Source organism: Strigops habroptila, chromosome 2 (genome assembly GCF_004027225.2).
Source record: "Strigops habroptila isolate Jane chromosome 2, bStrHab1.2.pri, whole genome shotgun sequence".
Taxonomy (NCBI): domain Eukaryota; kingdom Metazoa; phylum Chordata; class Aves; order Psittaciformes; family Psittacidae; genus Strigops; species Strigops habroptila.
In genome coordinates, this window is record NC_044278.2 from 28,475,947 (window position 1) to 28,491,582 (window position 15,636).

The following is a 15,636-nucleotide window of genomic DNA, read 5'->3' on the forward strand; positions in this document are numbered from 1 at the left end:
ACATTCCCTGCAGGTCAGACACTTAGAGGATAATGTAATCAACATGTCAAGCAGTAACCTGTGTACACAGCACTGACAATGAGAGGCACAAAGACACATTCTTGATTACATGGTTTATTGTGTCTTATGTATGTAAGTGTATTTTGCCTGTGAGGTGTATCTAAACACATGCTATTGCATGTATATGAAACATAAACCGTAATCCATGAGGGATGCTGCATGGCATAAAAAAAAACCCTCCAAGTTTACAGCTTGCATTGTTCATGAAGGTCTCTTAAATGCATAAGAGAAAAACACAAAAGCTTAAGAAAACTACAAAACGAACCCATAATTTAGTTCTATTAATAGCACTAGACAACAAGAAACAAACTACTCTTTTGTCAAGGGTAAGTAGTAGTGAATTTGCACTGTGATTTTTGGAAGACAATGTGGATGAGGTGTTAGGGAGCATACCACTGCAATAGGATTTTAACAGGATGCTGCTCCCTTTCTGTCACACAACGTATAACTTATGGCATGATCAAAAAAACCACACTCACCATTCACATATCAGGCAATTAATTGAAAGGAACCCAGAGAAAGCAAAAAAAAGAGTAGGAGTTAGACGCAGCAAGTATTATAATACTTTAAAAAGGACCGTTTTTCAGTATAGAAATGCATATTAACACATTTAAGGTTAAAATATATTTTTTTTTCTCCTATCCTAAATTTCTGTATTTTTACTTCTAAGTACTCTTGGACTTCAAAGAATCAGACTGAAGAGCAAGAAATGGAAGAACTACAATCATCAAACTTTTGTTTGAGAAATAAGAATACAACTAACAACTTAAAAAAAACTACCTTTTGTTATGTATTATCAGAGTACTCAAGAAGATACTGAGTAGCGACCTGGTCAGGTTTCACTGAAACAATGGCAAGTATTGTATGGTTTTGCAAGAATTAAAGATCCTCTTTGAATAGATGGACTTCCATCAGGGACGCTGTGTTTTATTTATGATATGTGGTACTCATTAACAGTTCTACCAGAGCAGGGATCCTGTGTTATTACAAAGACAGCAGAGTAAATGTACTCTGTGTTTCAGACATTCAAATGAAAGCATAAATACCGTAAATACACTTTACAAAGTAAAAAATTTAAGTGGCCAAATGAATGTCAGAAAACTATTAATTTAGGAAAAGAAACAATTAAGGTTGAATGAGAAAGTCAGGAGAAGGGGAGATACCTCATAAAATACTTACTGTAGTTTTCCTGATGGTCTGGGTGACATTTTTGTAAGAAAATAAAACTAAACATCTTTAACCAATTGCCACTCTATACTAAAATACAAGCAATTCCCAAATGAAAAAATCATGTATGCATCAATTAAGGGTAGAATAAGCAACAATTTTTACTTCTTTTTATGTAGCTTACTGCAATGCCTTGTACATGTGCAAAGAAGGACCCTGATATGGTTTGAACGAACAAGTGATGGAAAACCAAAACAGTCAACTATGAGTACATAGTATACAATACGGAATGAGAAGCAGTGCATTCTTGAATAAAAGTATGAAAAATTCTTGAAGGAACTAAGGGCAATAATTACTATGGTTCAACATTTGTTTGTCTTGACATGTATCACCTAATAAGAGAGAGAATTATGGAAACAAAAGCAACATTGTTAGAAGAAAAATAAAAGCATTAGAAAATGTGAACAACTCGGGCATCAAAAAAGACAAAATAAGTTGAAGAGAAACAGAGCATTACACTGTCATGTAGTATGGAATTGTTATCACAATGTTAGAAAGCAAGGCAGAAACAAAATTTAGTGAGGTAGAAACAGAATTTGGGTGGTTTTTTTTTTCACTGATTGCAAAACTAAAAAGAAACAACTGGAGGAACATGCAAATAAAAAACACCCAGCTGCAACCAAGGAATTTTAACATTGTTAATAAACACTAAAAAGTATGAACAATGTCCAGTGAATACAGGGACACAGTGAACAAAACTGAAAGAATAGGAGGCAAAGGTACAGGGAGAAAAATGAAAATATTCAAAGAAACTAACGCTGATTTGAATATACATTTTACTGAACTATGATCTAAAGACATGAAAGCTTTGAGCCTCATCCTTTCCTGCAAAACAGCGTTATCTGAAAGGCATGGGCACGGCTGAGAAAGGATGTACCGAAACAACATCCGGTTATCAACACAACCGACCTTCTTCTGGTTTTTTTTTTTTTTTTTTGTTGTTTAGTTGGTTGGGGTTTTTCAGGATTACAATAAAAGCACATTTTAAAAAAGAAAATCTCATAATTGTTATATTAATTACAAAATTTTTAAAAACCCATAATGAATACTGCTGAAGTTTCTATTCAATGTACTTTACCTTAGCTTTCCCTTCAAGGGCTCCAGTTCCAGCATAAATTTTACTGACAGAATCACCATTCACAGACCACATGGATCGGAAAACTTCCTGAAAGCGAGTAACCAGCTGAGGCTTCTCAGCTAATCCTAACACCTCCAGTTGTTTTGTTAGCATCTGCAACAGTTGAAGACAACATTTGCAAAAGAAAAATGTTTAAATGTATTTATTAAAAGATATATCATTTTTTTCAGCATATCTGCACAAAAAAATCTTTGGTTTACATGTATCATTCTGAACAAACTGACAGCATGTCATGTCTGAAAGGGTATACTGTACATGTAACTTTAGCCTCCAGCATTTTTCTTTTAAAGATGCGCAGTAATATAGGAAAAGAATTATGTAGTTGATTTGTAAATATTTTAATCTAAAAATTCAGTAGTTACAAGGTAAGCAATTTTGGGTTCCCAAGTCTTTCTACTTGAATAACTTAGAGCAATTCATGTTCTTCCCCAAAAAAAGCGTAATACCTAACACACTGACCTCTATTACCAACTGCAGCAACAAAAGAGCTCTGTGATCAGTGAAACAGGAATGGCTTCTGTCATTCACTCTGTTTTCAAGCATAACACACTGCAAACCTTTATCCTTACCAATCAATATACCTGAATTAATTTTCCAAAATGCACAGTCTACATAAAATGCATTTCAATTGTATGCATATAGTACATAGAAAATGCATGATTCTATGATTATTTTACATTTAAATACATCACTTAAATGTCGCACTATGCTCATGGATGTACCGTGGGACATTGTACCTTGTTTGAAATCCTTGTTTATGAAATCATGATTATTAAAAAAAAAGTCAAGTAAGTTTCTAGTGTTTGTGGCTACCAACATAATACTGAAAATAAATACAAAAAATTAAAACTAAATAAAAAGCTATTTTCAAGAGCTTTAAATCTTTAAAACCTTGAGGTGTCCAACTGCAAGGAGGAGGAGTCTAAAATGATGAACATAAAATGATACAAAGGCAAAATTCTGAAGGTTGGTCAGAAATTAACAGAAGTTATGAAAGGGAACTTGCAGATAAGATTAAGTATAAATAAACAAGAAGCTTCAGAAATTAGGTGCTTGATATTGTAATTTTAGGTGCTTATCCAGAGCTCAGTACTTGTTATATTAAGTATCTATCAAGTTAAAAAAAGCAAGAATTTAAATATCTCATTTAAATAGAATTTTAAAATTAAGTAGCTCATGAGGATTTACTGTTTTCTTCTTCTTAATTAGCTTTAGACTTTTAGCTCTCATACATTAGCTGAAATCATAATTTCAGCTCTCACCTGGTCTAAAAAAAAAAAAGATACTCAATCCAGTTCTTAAAAGGATGAGAAAGGAAAAAATAGAGCTGCAAAGCTAAGTTTGCTTAATAAGTACTGTATGTAGTAAAAGTGTATAAATGTTCGTTCTTATGTCATACAAAACTACTGTATTATTAGCAAAGTACAAGAGGCGATGTTTCTCATTCCTTGCCTCAAGCTTGCATTTCTATCTACAGTAAACTATTAAACTCCAGCAAACACATTTAGGACCAGGAAAGACTTAAGGTAATCATTTGTTTCTCTCATGGCAAATCAATAGAAGATGGACAGATGTACAAACTACATAACACAATCCGATGCTGTGAGATTTTCAAAGCATGTTGCTACTCTTTTCACAGTGAACTAAGTAAGAAGAATTATTTTCCTTAATTTTAGTAATTAAAAAGTATGGCCCCCTATGATGCAAGCAGAGTTGAAACAATGGAGAAAAAAGCAGTAGATCTCTCAAACTGTACTGTAACTGCTACAGTATGTACTGATGTTGAATGTTAAGAGAAAAATTTCCAGAGTACTTGCATGAGAGTAAACAGTTCAGCATTCTGTTTTACTAAAACACCAATGAACTGGCAACAGTGTTCACTTTGTAAACGCAGCAGCAGCAAAGCACTACATATTCCAGAATCAGAAATGTTTGTTCTACAGCTAATGGATTTTGCTGTTCTCATAGAAATTCCTCCTACAGATGCTAGAACAAGAACATTTTAATTAAATAAAACTCAAAAAACAAAAGAATATTCATTGTACTTAGTTTCATGTTACAGCACCCATAAGTTTTCATTTTTAAACACACTAAGGATTTTACCTTTAGGAGCCAAACTTAGTTTATTAAGATGAGTGGAGCTGTCAAAAGTTTTTCAAAGCTGCCCTTTCAGCCCAATCAGTACTATTTTACTCCATCAATTCCTATCAGGTTCACGTGTTCAAGCTCTACTGTATAAGCCTACAGGCTAGAATCTTTGTTCCAACAGCAAGCCAATATGCTAAAGCACAACCCTGCAGGAGAACTGAATCCCATGGTCAACTTCCAATGACGCAGTTTGAGTGTGGCCAAAGCCTCAACCATGATACCGTACCATCAATAATTCAGAGCCCAGTGCTGTGAAAATATGAACACACAGCACTGGCAGACGCTAAGAACAGTAATCCTACACCCTGAAGAACTTAATCTAATAGAGTAGCTGTGAATGCAAGTGTTTTTGTGAAGGAGTACAACACTACTACCTCTTCTAAAATGGCAAGCCTGAACCTTAATGGACATAAGAAACACCTAAAAAAGAATAAAAATTTTTCATACTGCTGCATGACTATCATTTAATCTTTAATTTCAACTACTACACAAGTGCTGCTTCTATAACTACTAAGATCTGGTTGTCCTAGAACGAGAAAAGTATCATGCTATAAATCAAACTGCCACCTATTCCAATTCATCTTTCACAGGGAAGGTAACGCTACTTTCACAGCTGGAGCAGTTGTGTATCTGGAACTGGTTTTCCTACCTCCAAGCCAAAGAAAGCTTGTACGCTGTTTGTTCTATCCAGACAGTCCAAGCAGTTTGTTCTGACAGTACCGCTTTGAGATCTGTGCCAAGGACAATGAGAGACAGAGAGAGAAAACAACTGAAATAACTCATTTAACACACATACCATCAACAAAGACAGGGACACCAAGATCTGAACCAGAACAGTAAATCAGGGTATTGTCAGGGCAATGTTACTGTCATCGCAAGTATGTTTATAAATGCATCAGCAATAGAGGATTAGCTCCGATAAAAGCAGTGAATTTTGCAGCAGTGTTCACTATAAAAGTCTAATTTATTTTTTGCAAATAACGTGAGTCTTTCTTCTTCACTTTTTCTCAATTCTCCCTGCTTGCTTGGTTAAAGTGTTATGCAGGATTAAGTTTTCTTTTCAAACAATCCTAACAAACACACTTCCCAGGAATCTCAGAGGGAAATAGTAACTCTGAGTTAAAACAAAAAGGAAAGAAAAAGGGAAAAAAAAAATTAAAAGTTAGGACAGTTCTTGGATTTGTCTAACTAAACTAAAAGTAACAAGAATTTGTGATAAAACTAAAGCCAATTTCAACCCCTCATTACTTTCTCTTTCCTCCCCAAATAAAAATGAAAAATAAGCCCCTTCCCCTTAGCTTGACAGATGCTTGAGGTCCTCACACACACTAAACTGCTCTCCTTTCTTTGAGAGAAGCCCATTAACTCGTGCTGTGAAGCTCTCTGAAGGATCATATCAGGCAAAATCCATGTTCTTCTTGCCTAGCAATGAGTACAAAATTCTGATGGCTCTTCCAGTGATAGACACTTATTCCTTACTTTCCTCATTCCCACTACACATTTTGCCCAATTAAGTCAGAAAGGCTTCATCACATTTACTTGCAGAACTAACCATAAACTGTAAAAAGTTTTGAAGAACTTTCTCCAAGATTATTTTTTTCGTATGTGATATGAAATATGAAACAACTTGCTATCTGTGTTAGAAAAAAAACCCCTTTCTCCAAAGTAGATGGTCCATGAACTTATAAAATTTGTCACTGTATCTAGTAAAAGACACAATTCTTCAAGCTATCACAAGTCACAGCCTATTTTGCTTTCATTCTGTTGTCAGTCTTTTTGATGGGTGACAATATTGTTTGAATCTCCATCAAGACCAGTGGTGTTCCTCCAACACAAAATATCACACTGCTTTCAAAGCTTTTTGGAGAATGGTCAGCAATGTTTTGAGGTGGAGAGGGAAACTAAGCACCCTCTCACTAAATCTAATTTTATTCAGGCCTACTACAACCTGCCCCTGGGTGATTTTAATCCCACAGCCAGGTGGCACTGGAACCCTCTTCTCCCACTACACTAGAAATGATGAAACCCCACTGCTCATAGCACAATCCTCTCATTCAACAATTATCACAGAGAACCTCACTCTGCAGTTTGCTCTGGTATTAATTAAAACAAGGAAGGGTGTGGAAGGGAGAAGAGCAGGAATGTTGCCTATCTGTAGCCCCGCTTTGCTGTTCTTGCTGAGATAAGCACAGCCTTTGCTCTAGGAATAGGGGCGGGGAAATGAGGACAGAAGGACAAGTACAGCAGGAGTAGGAAGTACGGAACAGGGCAGAAAACATGCAACTCATTCGTACTTTGTGGGGACTTGAATCTTTCAAATGGGGGACCTAGGTGCACACAGATTTAGAAAAAGGTTGCACTGAACATCAGCATTTACAACAAACAGAAAATGGTATGCTCCATGACTGAGGAAAATATGAATAACATTATACGGGAAGATGGAAATCCACTCATTCTTTAAGCCCTTATGGGTGCACCCAAGAAAAAGGACGACTGCCCATTTTCACCAAAATCATGAGGTCAGTGGCCTGAAATTAAGTCATGCCCCCTCAATGTCTCAGAGATATTTTCCATTAAAATTTTTAGAGCATATTCAGAACAACACAAAATTTTAATAGAGTAAAAGAAGTTACTCATATTTCAGTTATAAATAATATAATAAGCACCATCTTGGATACAATAAATACACAATAACAGAAGTAACATTTTTCTCTTATCTTCTTGTCAATGGGTGAAAAGCATCTCAGAAATATCATTTAATTTGAAGAAATGTACAGAAGTTATACACACAAACCTTTTAACTTCCTTTCCATCAAAATAAAAAAATCCACACTCTAAGAATTTCTGGACTTGAGGTTTAAGCACACTGTGTAGTTTTTCTGCCTTTCCACCTTTAACCATCTGATGATAGTCGAAGTTCACCATTTTGATATCAGCTGAATGTTCAGATGCTTTCAAATGGCTCTGATATTGTAAAAAGAGAGGAAAAAGATATACATATACCAATATCTGAACACATCGTAGTATAAGCTAATTAAGAGGCTACAGATATTTTTTTAAGCTGTTTTCTTAGTTATCTTCTCTATTACATGCTTTCTCTTAGGTAAAATGAAATAATTTTTATCACTATTGTTCAACAAATCAGAATTGATGAAAATTTCCCTGTGGTGTTTCTGGGTTTTGTCACATTTTTTTCCTCACTATACTAGGGGCCACCAAGACAGTCTACAGCCTCTTCTACTGTTAAAATGCTTCAATTTGGAAAGAGTTGTTTCAGTGGAAACCCTCCTCACTCACAGTCACCATTTCAGACACCTGCCAGCAACAGGGACTGAGTAAACTCCCTATAAACACTGAAAAAAATCAGTCAAATTATTTACGTTGCTGTGAAAGGTGGCTTAAGCAAAACTTTCCTTAACATTCCCTGACCAATCCTGGAGTGCTCACACAATCTTTGTTGGCAAAGCTATGATTTGCATTGATATGCATCTGGGAGCACTAATGTCTCCTACCAGGACTGCTGGATACAGAAAAGATACAAGTGAATTGCCTAAGACATTCAACCATTATAATACAAAGGGAGAGGCAAAAAGGGAAATAACAGGTGGCTGGTGTTCTCTGGCTTCAGACAGATCTTCTCGAATTGTCAGTACAATGTGACAGTTATTTTTAACATAACTAGTGGGAATTCATGAAAATGGCCACTTACAGTTAACATCTTCTGAACAAACATTCCTGTTTAATCATGAAGCAGTTTTTATGTTTAAACTGATTAAATTTTGGGTGTATTTTTAAATATTAAGGAATATATCCAAGAATTCCAAGGGAAAGATTTTAAAAATAAACATCATAGTATTAAATACCACAAAGTATCATTTATTTATTCACCAATTTTATAGTGCAAAAAGGATTTATTTTTAAAATAAGCCACTATTAAGCATGAAATACGAAAATAACTTAAAATCCCTCAACACTGTCTATGTTGCTGTTATAATTATTCAGTAAAGCAACCAATCTGAACACAATCAAGCACTTTCTGTATCTTAAGCACTGTTTTTATGGTAATACAATTTTAACCACAAGTGGTAGAGCATAGCATACCTGTTTCATTTTTCAAAGGCTATATAAAAGCTTCATCACAAACAGGCAAATTCCAAGGATATGCACAGTGAGAGAATTGTCATACTCACCTGAAAAGCTTTGCTGAGCATGTGCTCCCCTTCTTTTGCCCCAAGTAAATTTACAATAATTTGCTTGCCATATAAATTTTTAAGAGTTTGGAAATGCCTGTTAACAGAAGAAAAATTCCACACTCATCTTCTGGCATGCACAAAATTAACACAAACACCTGCAACACTGACTGAGATGTTGCAGAAATGTACTAGGTACTCTTGTACCACTGCAAGCCTTTTATTATGTCCTGCCCAAACAAATCAATAGAACTCAGTAATAGCACTAACCGCTGACTGCTATTCAATTAGGATAATAGCACCGATTTAACAACATACATTTAGTTAAAACCATAAGGCTGTGAAGCTGAAGTGTCATGGCAGGAATAAATTCAAAAGATAGATTTTACTTTTATACAGCAGCTGACAAACATAGATCATTCAATGTAAGCATGCTATAATTTTGGTTGGTTTTTGGTTGGTTGTTTTTGGGTTTTTTTAAATTTAACAAAGTATTTCACTATTTTAAATTTTCTTCAAAGTTTTCAACAAAGCACTCAAAGGCACAAACAGTCCTGTAGAAGTTTGAAAAAACTGCCCAAGCACTTTGCTGCTTTGCTGAATCACACATTTGTATAGACAGAGCCTCCCATTTGGAATAACATATCCCATCCCCCTGATGCACCACTTATCACAGGTTAGTAGTGCATTAACAAAAATTTAAGACATTCTTTCACCTGTCAAAAGCTGGTGCATTCGCCTCAAAACCTCTTGACATTCTGACACGATGGGATCCCACCTATGACATGAAGATTATATTAAATTATTTGTCTTTACATATTTGATGAATTGTTCTTCAAAGACCTATTTTGATCCTAAATATGGCCTAAAAAATCATTTCACTTTCTAAATGAAATCTCCAAAATTTATTCTTCCTGCTATGGTGTGCATTCTTTTTTTTAGGCTTTTCTTAAATTCCTCTTCTTTTTTCTAAAAAAAAACCCAAAAAACCAAACCACCCCTCTTTTTTATTTAATATACTTAGTTATGTAATCTAATTATTGTTTTGATTAAAAAGCATGTATATGTTTCAGCACTTCTATTGCAAAATGCTTGTACGTCTAGTTTAAAGAACCCAGAGTCACCATGTGCCATGAACGTTTTTTAATCTTCCCTGTAAAAACTGTATCATGGTGGAGTTGCTGATACAATCCCTCTTTCAAGAAAACTGGGATGAAATTATATTACAGAAACTATTGATCCTTATTGACTTCCTGAGAAGGCTTAGCCTCAAGAGCAATTCAGAAGAAAACAGTCTCTTTGGATAACCTTAGATAACCTATTTTAAAATAGAAATTCAAATTAACACAGAAAACCTCAGAATTTCAAAGAGAAAACATTTTAAAAGCAGTGGACATTCAAATCTTATGCAAAACAGCATTCAGAGACTCGAGACTAACAAGCCTGGTGAATTAAACAATAGCACCAACTTGCTCGCAAAGGATAACCTTATCCTGATAGGTAACTGTGCAGAAGATGATTAAAAAGACATGAATAAGAATTATCTGTATAATAGAATTTATCTCCTGCTTACCTGCAGACCTGGCTGTTCCCAAAATAATGGAACAGATCCTCGAATTTGTATGAAAGATGACACAGAGTCATCTAAAAATATCACCTGTTGAGAAAAAAAAACCAACTAGAGTGTTAATAGGTATTACAGAGTATACAGTTTTAGGTTTCTTAGCCTTAGCTAAACAGAGGGTAAATAAAATGTACTTACATATTACATATTCCACACTACAAGCTAAAATATTAATCATGTTCCCTAGACTCTCTATACCCTCAGAACAATTAATAAAAGAAGTTCTGGCAGTCTGGTGCATCCTTGCAGAATTGTGATTCACAACATCTAAGAAAACACAGCAAGCTTTTGTTCTTTGGGCCTGAATTAATTCTGTGCTAAGAGTAACTTGTTTTAAAAAAAACTTGGTAAGACTTTCCTGAAGTAACAGTTAAAATGTACACCCAATGCACAGAAAATAACAATTCAGCCTACTCAGAACACCTGCACAGATTTTGTGCATCAGAATCCAAAATACAATGGCCTACTGAAGTTTCCTTTCCTGTATACTTAAGTGGAATGACATGCCAACCATCTAGTGACATTAGCCTGGCAAAAAACTTGGATGGAGAAACTGTACACCACTGTTCTGACGAAACTACTGAAACTGGATGTGTACAAGCAGAGCACTTCCTGGATAAAATCCTACTGAAGTCACCGAGGCTTAGCAAAGAGTCAGTGAGTCAACCCAAGATACCTACTCGCATGCATACAGTTGCAGGAACATCTTCACAACTAGGTTATCATAAGAAGTAAGCAAAGAAAGGCCAGCAAAGAATGATTTAATAGCTTCTTGCATTTCTGTATAAAGGCAAAGATATGCAATCAAATGCAGCGGAATTACAGTGGCTTTAAGAACTACCGTTCACAGGAGCTGTGTTAAGTAACCCTAGGAATGCTTTTATCTCTCCTGAACCACAAGGTACCATGTATTTGCCAAAAATCTCTTTTGCTTGTTTCTAAGGCTTTTTACTTTACTACTAGCTCAGGCCCAACGAAGTACATGCTCACCTACAGCTCGGGAGGCTGAAAGGAAGTACAGCCACCTACAACAGTTCAGCTGATGGATAACAGCTTCTTAAGCTATTGAAACTCAGACCCATGCATGCCCTTACCCTAAGCTACACTGAAAACCAAGATCATCAAATTATGTAACCTACTTAAGATTCTTTATTTAGCAGCAAAGGAACTATTCAAATATCTGTGATCACAGACTCGACTTGTGATTTGTTGATTTAGGGCAACAAAACTATCCACAGACATGCTTATCTTGAGTTCATCAGCCAAGCAATGTGCACTGTAGTGTAACATACCTGCTCTGTTTCAACAAAATTAGCAACGTGACCATCATCATTTGTTCCCCGAACATTAAATCTGGTGCCAGCCCGCTCACAGCTCAGCCGTGAAATGAGACAAGCCTTTGCCTGCTTGTGAGCCGCATAAATTGTCCTTATCTCCACTCCTCCACACATGAGACGTAACAACCAGTCATCGCAGTTCACACCATAGTGCTTCAGATGTAAATGCAGTGACTGGTTCCTATCAGGAAAAAATAAAAAAAAATAACTGGAAGGAAGTAAAATACAGCTCAAATTGTTAAGCCAGCTACTAACTTCTTATATTTTACATCCACTACTACAAGCAAGAAAAATGTGTGTTATAGTTTTATGATACATAACTCTTATTTAAGCATACCTGAAATAGCAAAGTTTACAAGAGAACAGTTTAAACGTTCACACAATAAGAATATGGGGTGAAGCCATGAATTTTAATGACCTTAAAAAAAATAGCCCTTATAGCCTCTGCAAAAAACAACACTCCGAGCTTGTTTATATTTCTCCACTCAGATTTGTTTTGAGAAGCCAAAGATTATAGACTCTGGGAAAAGCAAGCCAGAATTCCATTTACAGGGTTACGTTTTTGTGATGGGTAGAGCACCATTCAATTTCACATCACCACAAAATAAAGCTAGAAAAAAAGGCTTGTCAACATACATTGATTATTTCTATTACAAGTCACCATAAGGCACTACTTGCCCAGACAAGCTTCCCGGAATACACTGATAGCCAACTGATTTTCAAATTTCTGCAAATATAAATTTCAGGATTAAGTGTTGCCACATTATGTATTGCATATACTGTTCTCTAATACCAATTACAGCTCAAATGAAAGAAAGATCCACAACTTGCATATACCTGTGCAATAATTAGTACCAATCAACACCGTAGTAAGTAAATAAGACTAAAGTTTGGGGTTTGTGGGGTTTTTTGTTTTACCTCACTCTAGTGGGGGTTGGCTTTTGATCTTCTTTGGAAACATTCACTTGTATAAAAAGGAAATAAAGTTTTCTGCACAGCAAAGATAGTAAACTCTAGTAAGACAGCTGGTTTTGTCACCGCCCAGAAAATTCTGCCATAATTGCAAACAACATATTTGATTGAAAGGTTGAAGCTATTCACTTTAATTTTAGCCTTTTCATTCTAAACTTCCAGTTAAAAAAACCAAACTTATAAACACCTCAGTTCAATCATTAATGAAGATTCAAATCCTGTGACTCAAGTATGCATTCACTTTACAGAACAGTATTACAACAGGAGACTGAGAAAGCAAACAGTATTCTTTCCCTGGGCAATCTAAGACTGGGACTTTTGAACAGAAAAAGCCCAAGAAAGCTTGCTGAAGTGCATAAGCAGAATACTTTCTGTTATTGACTTTAATGTTTACATTCCTATACCTTGGAATCTGCGACATTCAATCTACCTCCTGCGAGGACTGATTCTTACTGAAAAAGAGTCAGGTAACTTAAGTCTTATGACAGGGGTGAAAATCAGCCAAGCTTATCTGGACAGGGTCAACAGGCATCATCATTACTCAAGCCTTGAAATATTGACTTATCAACAGGCAGCCCAGTCTTTTTCCAGATGCAGAGACAGACAAACAGCTAGGCTCCTGTAACTTCTGTAAACCTACATCAGAGTAGATGTGTTTCTGAAGACGACAGCTTATTTTCTGTCTTAACACACATATTTTGTCTTATAGAGCAATCTGATCATAACAATGGCAGAGTGTAGAGTAGCACTGGCACATATGGCAGAGCTGGTTTGGCATCCTGTATATTAGACAAGAGAGACAGGAAGATGTAGCTTTTCACTTGTTCTAACGGCACACTGCCAAATCTTCAGGACCCTTCCAAGGTTCATGGACACATACACCATTTTTAACCACAGCTGAAAATATGAGAGCAGAATTTCTTATATGACAGTATGCATTACTGGCATTATTTAAGCTGCTTATTGGCAGAAACAGCAAAATTCCGTCTACCAAGAATTCTCTGTGTGAAAACCTATACTTTATTCAAAAATACTCTGTAAATAGATACTGAATTCAACAGCCAAGCAATGTGCACAGTAGCATAGCCTACCCACTCTGTTTAAACGAAAACAGCAACATGACAATTATGTGTACAATAGAACCTTTAAAGCCCTTTCATATGTTGGAAACCTACTTGGAAACAAAATATAAACACCACACCTTTTTAGAATCCAGAATGTTCAAAGGATAAAAATTTTCTTTAAAGCTCTATTACCTCACTGATTTTAAAAAATTGACACACTTAATGAAGAATTAAGACACCAAAGCTGAAACACAACATTATGACAACTGTTCATATCAAAGTACAATATCATAAGCAGTGAAAACCAGTGTCTTTCAAATAAGAAACTCCAAGTGGCGATGGAAACATTGTATCATTAATAATATACTTACGTCCTTAGAGATAAAATAATGCTATTTTATCTCATCAACATTTTCATGACAAAGGTGTACATTTAGGAGCTGATAAAGACAAGGCTAAAAACCTGCCACAGTTTAGTCTGCACAGGCATGCATTATTCTGCATAATGTCTGATAAAATGCATTTTGAACTCACCAGAAGAACCTATTGTCAGTGGTGTGCTCCTGCATGCTGCGGTGAGCATTGAGACTAAGATCTAAACTGACCCCAGTTGCAGACCATGCAAAATAAAAGTTGCCTGAGTTCAAAACTTTGCGCACTTCTGAAATACGATCCTCATCTGTTGAATCAATCCGTAACGATACAAACTCAGTGGAAGTAACTCGAAAAACTTCAGAGTCTTGAATCTTTCCCACCGACATGCATCCTGTTACTAGAACCAGATAATGTAACAATGTGTCTCCTGTAAAACAAGAAAAGGCACATATAACAGAATGAATCTTAGTGGAGTGTGATGTATTCGATGCATTCATATGCTTAAATGTACACAACCTGACCCCAGTTTGCCTGAAAAACGTACAAAAAGAATCAACATCAAGAACTCATTCTCAAGTTCTACAGAAGAAAAGAAAACGCAAACAGGAGAAACTGCGCTGAAAATAACAGGGATTGTGAAAACGGAAGTTATTTTTGTTCACTCCCTCATATCTGGGAGTGCTCCAAACTTGCAAGTTATCCGACAAAGACAAAAAATAGAAAGAAACAAAGAGCTCAGTTCCTGTTGTGAGGATCCTGTGCTGTGCAGTTTTACAGAAGCAGCACAATTCTCTTTCCCAAATGAAAAAATAAAGTTTTACACATTTTACTCACCAAGGTTTAATCTTAATACACCCAAAAGCCCATATGCATCCATTACTTTGGAGTAGGTATTCTTGATTGTGTCTTTTTCTGCAGAAGCTATGGAGAGAAAATGTACGATTTTATGATGTAGAAGACCATACACTATGGCAGGGAGAATGAGTCTACTCTGAACTGAAAATCTGAGACTACAAAAGTAGCATTTATGTGAAACTTCTGGAAAAAAATCAAAATGTATGAGCATATGGCATTTTATAATGGAAAATGAGTATTTGATTTTATGACAAATTATGATCATGCTATGTTTTTAGGCAACAAAAATAGGACTTGCAAAAACTCCAAGTGATATTAAAGGAGAACATAGGCATTTTTAACATCATCATCTCTTAATATAAAAAGCATCTAAAACACAGTCAAATGAGTTCCATGGGTACGCTCTCCCTTAAATTAGTTAAAATTAGAGTATTGCAAAATGCTGCTTTTCCTTTTTCCATGAAAAAAAAAAAAATAAATCTCCAAGAATAAAACTCTGATGTGGCAGTATTATTTCCAGATAAGTAAACAGGATTATCACAAGTGCATTTTAACTAGTTCTAAATATATTCCAAGCAAATAAAAACTTTTGTAGGTTCACAAGATAATGGTATTTAAATACCATATCTTAGATTAGGAAAACATA

The 15,636-nt window shown here is 35.5% G+C and overlaps 1 protein-coding gene across 11 annotated transcripts in view; it reads right to left on the reverse strand.

The window, feature by feature from the left end:
• Positions 1–15,636, reverse strand: part of SYNJ1 (synaptojanin 1) — a 66,447-nt gene that overhangs the window by 37,192 nt on the left and 13,619 nt on the right. For all 11 annotated transcript variants that reach the window (XM_030477627.1, XM_030477636.1, XM_030477631.1 and 8 more), the window contains exons 3-11: positions 14,970–15,056; positions 14,295–14,562; positions 11,680–11,905; positions 10,337–10,420; positions 9,480–9,541; positions 8,764–8,860; positions 7,368–7,537; positions 5,223–5,304; positions 2,366–2,518 (exon numbers count right to left, since the gene is read on the reverse strand). In XM_030477627.1, coding sequence (XP_030333487.1) covers positions 2,366–2,518; positions 5,223–5,304; positions 7,368–7,537; positions 8,764–8,860; positions 9,480–9,541; positions 10,337–10,420; positions 11,680–11,905; positions 14,295–14,562; positions 14,970–15,056 — 1,229 coding nt within the window. The remainder of the gene's footprint in view (positions 1–2,365; positions 2,519–5,222; positions 5,305–7,367; positions 7,538–8,763; positions 8,861–9,479; positions 9,542–10,336; positions 10,421–11,679; positions 11,906–14,294; positions 14,563–14,969; positions 15,057–15,636) is intronic.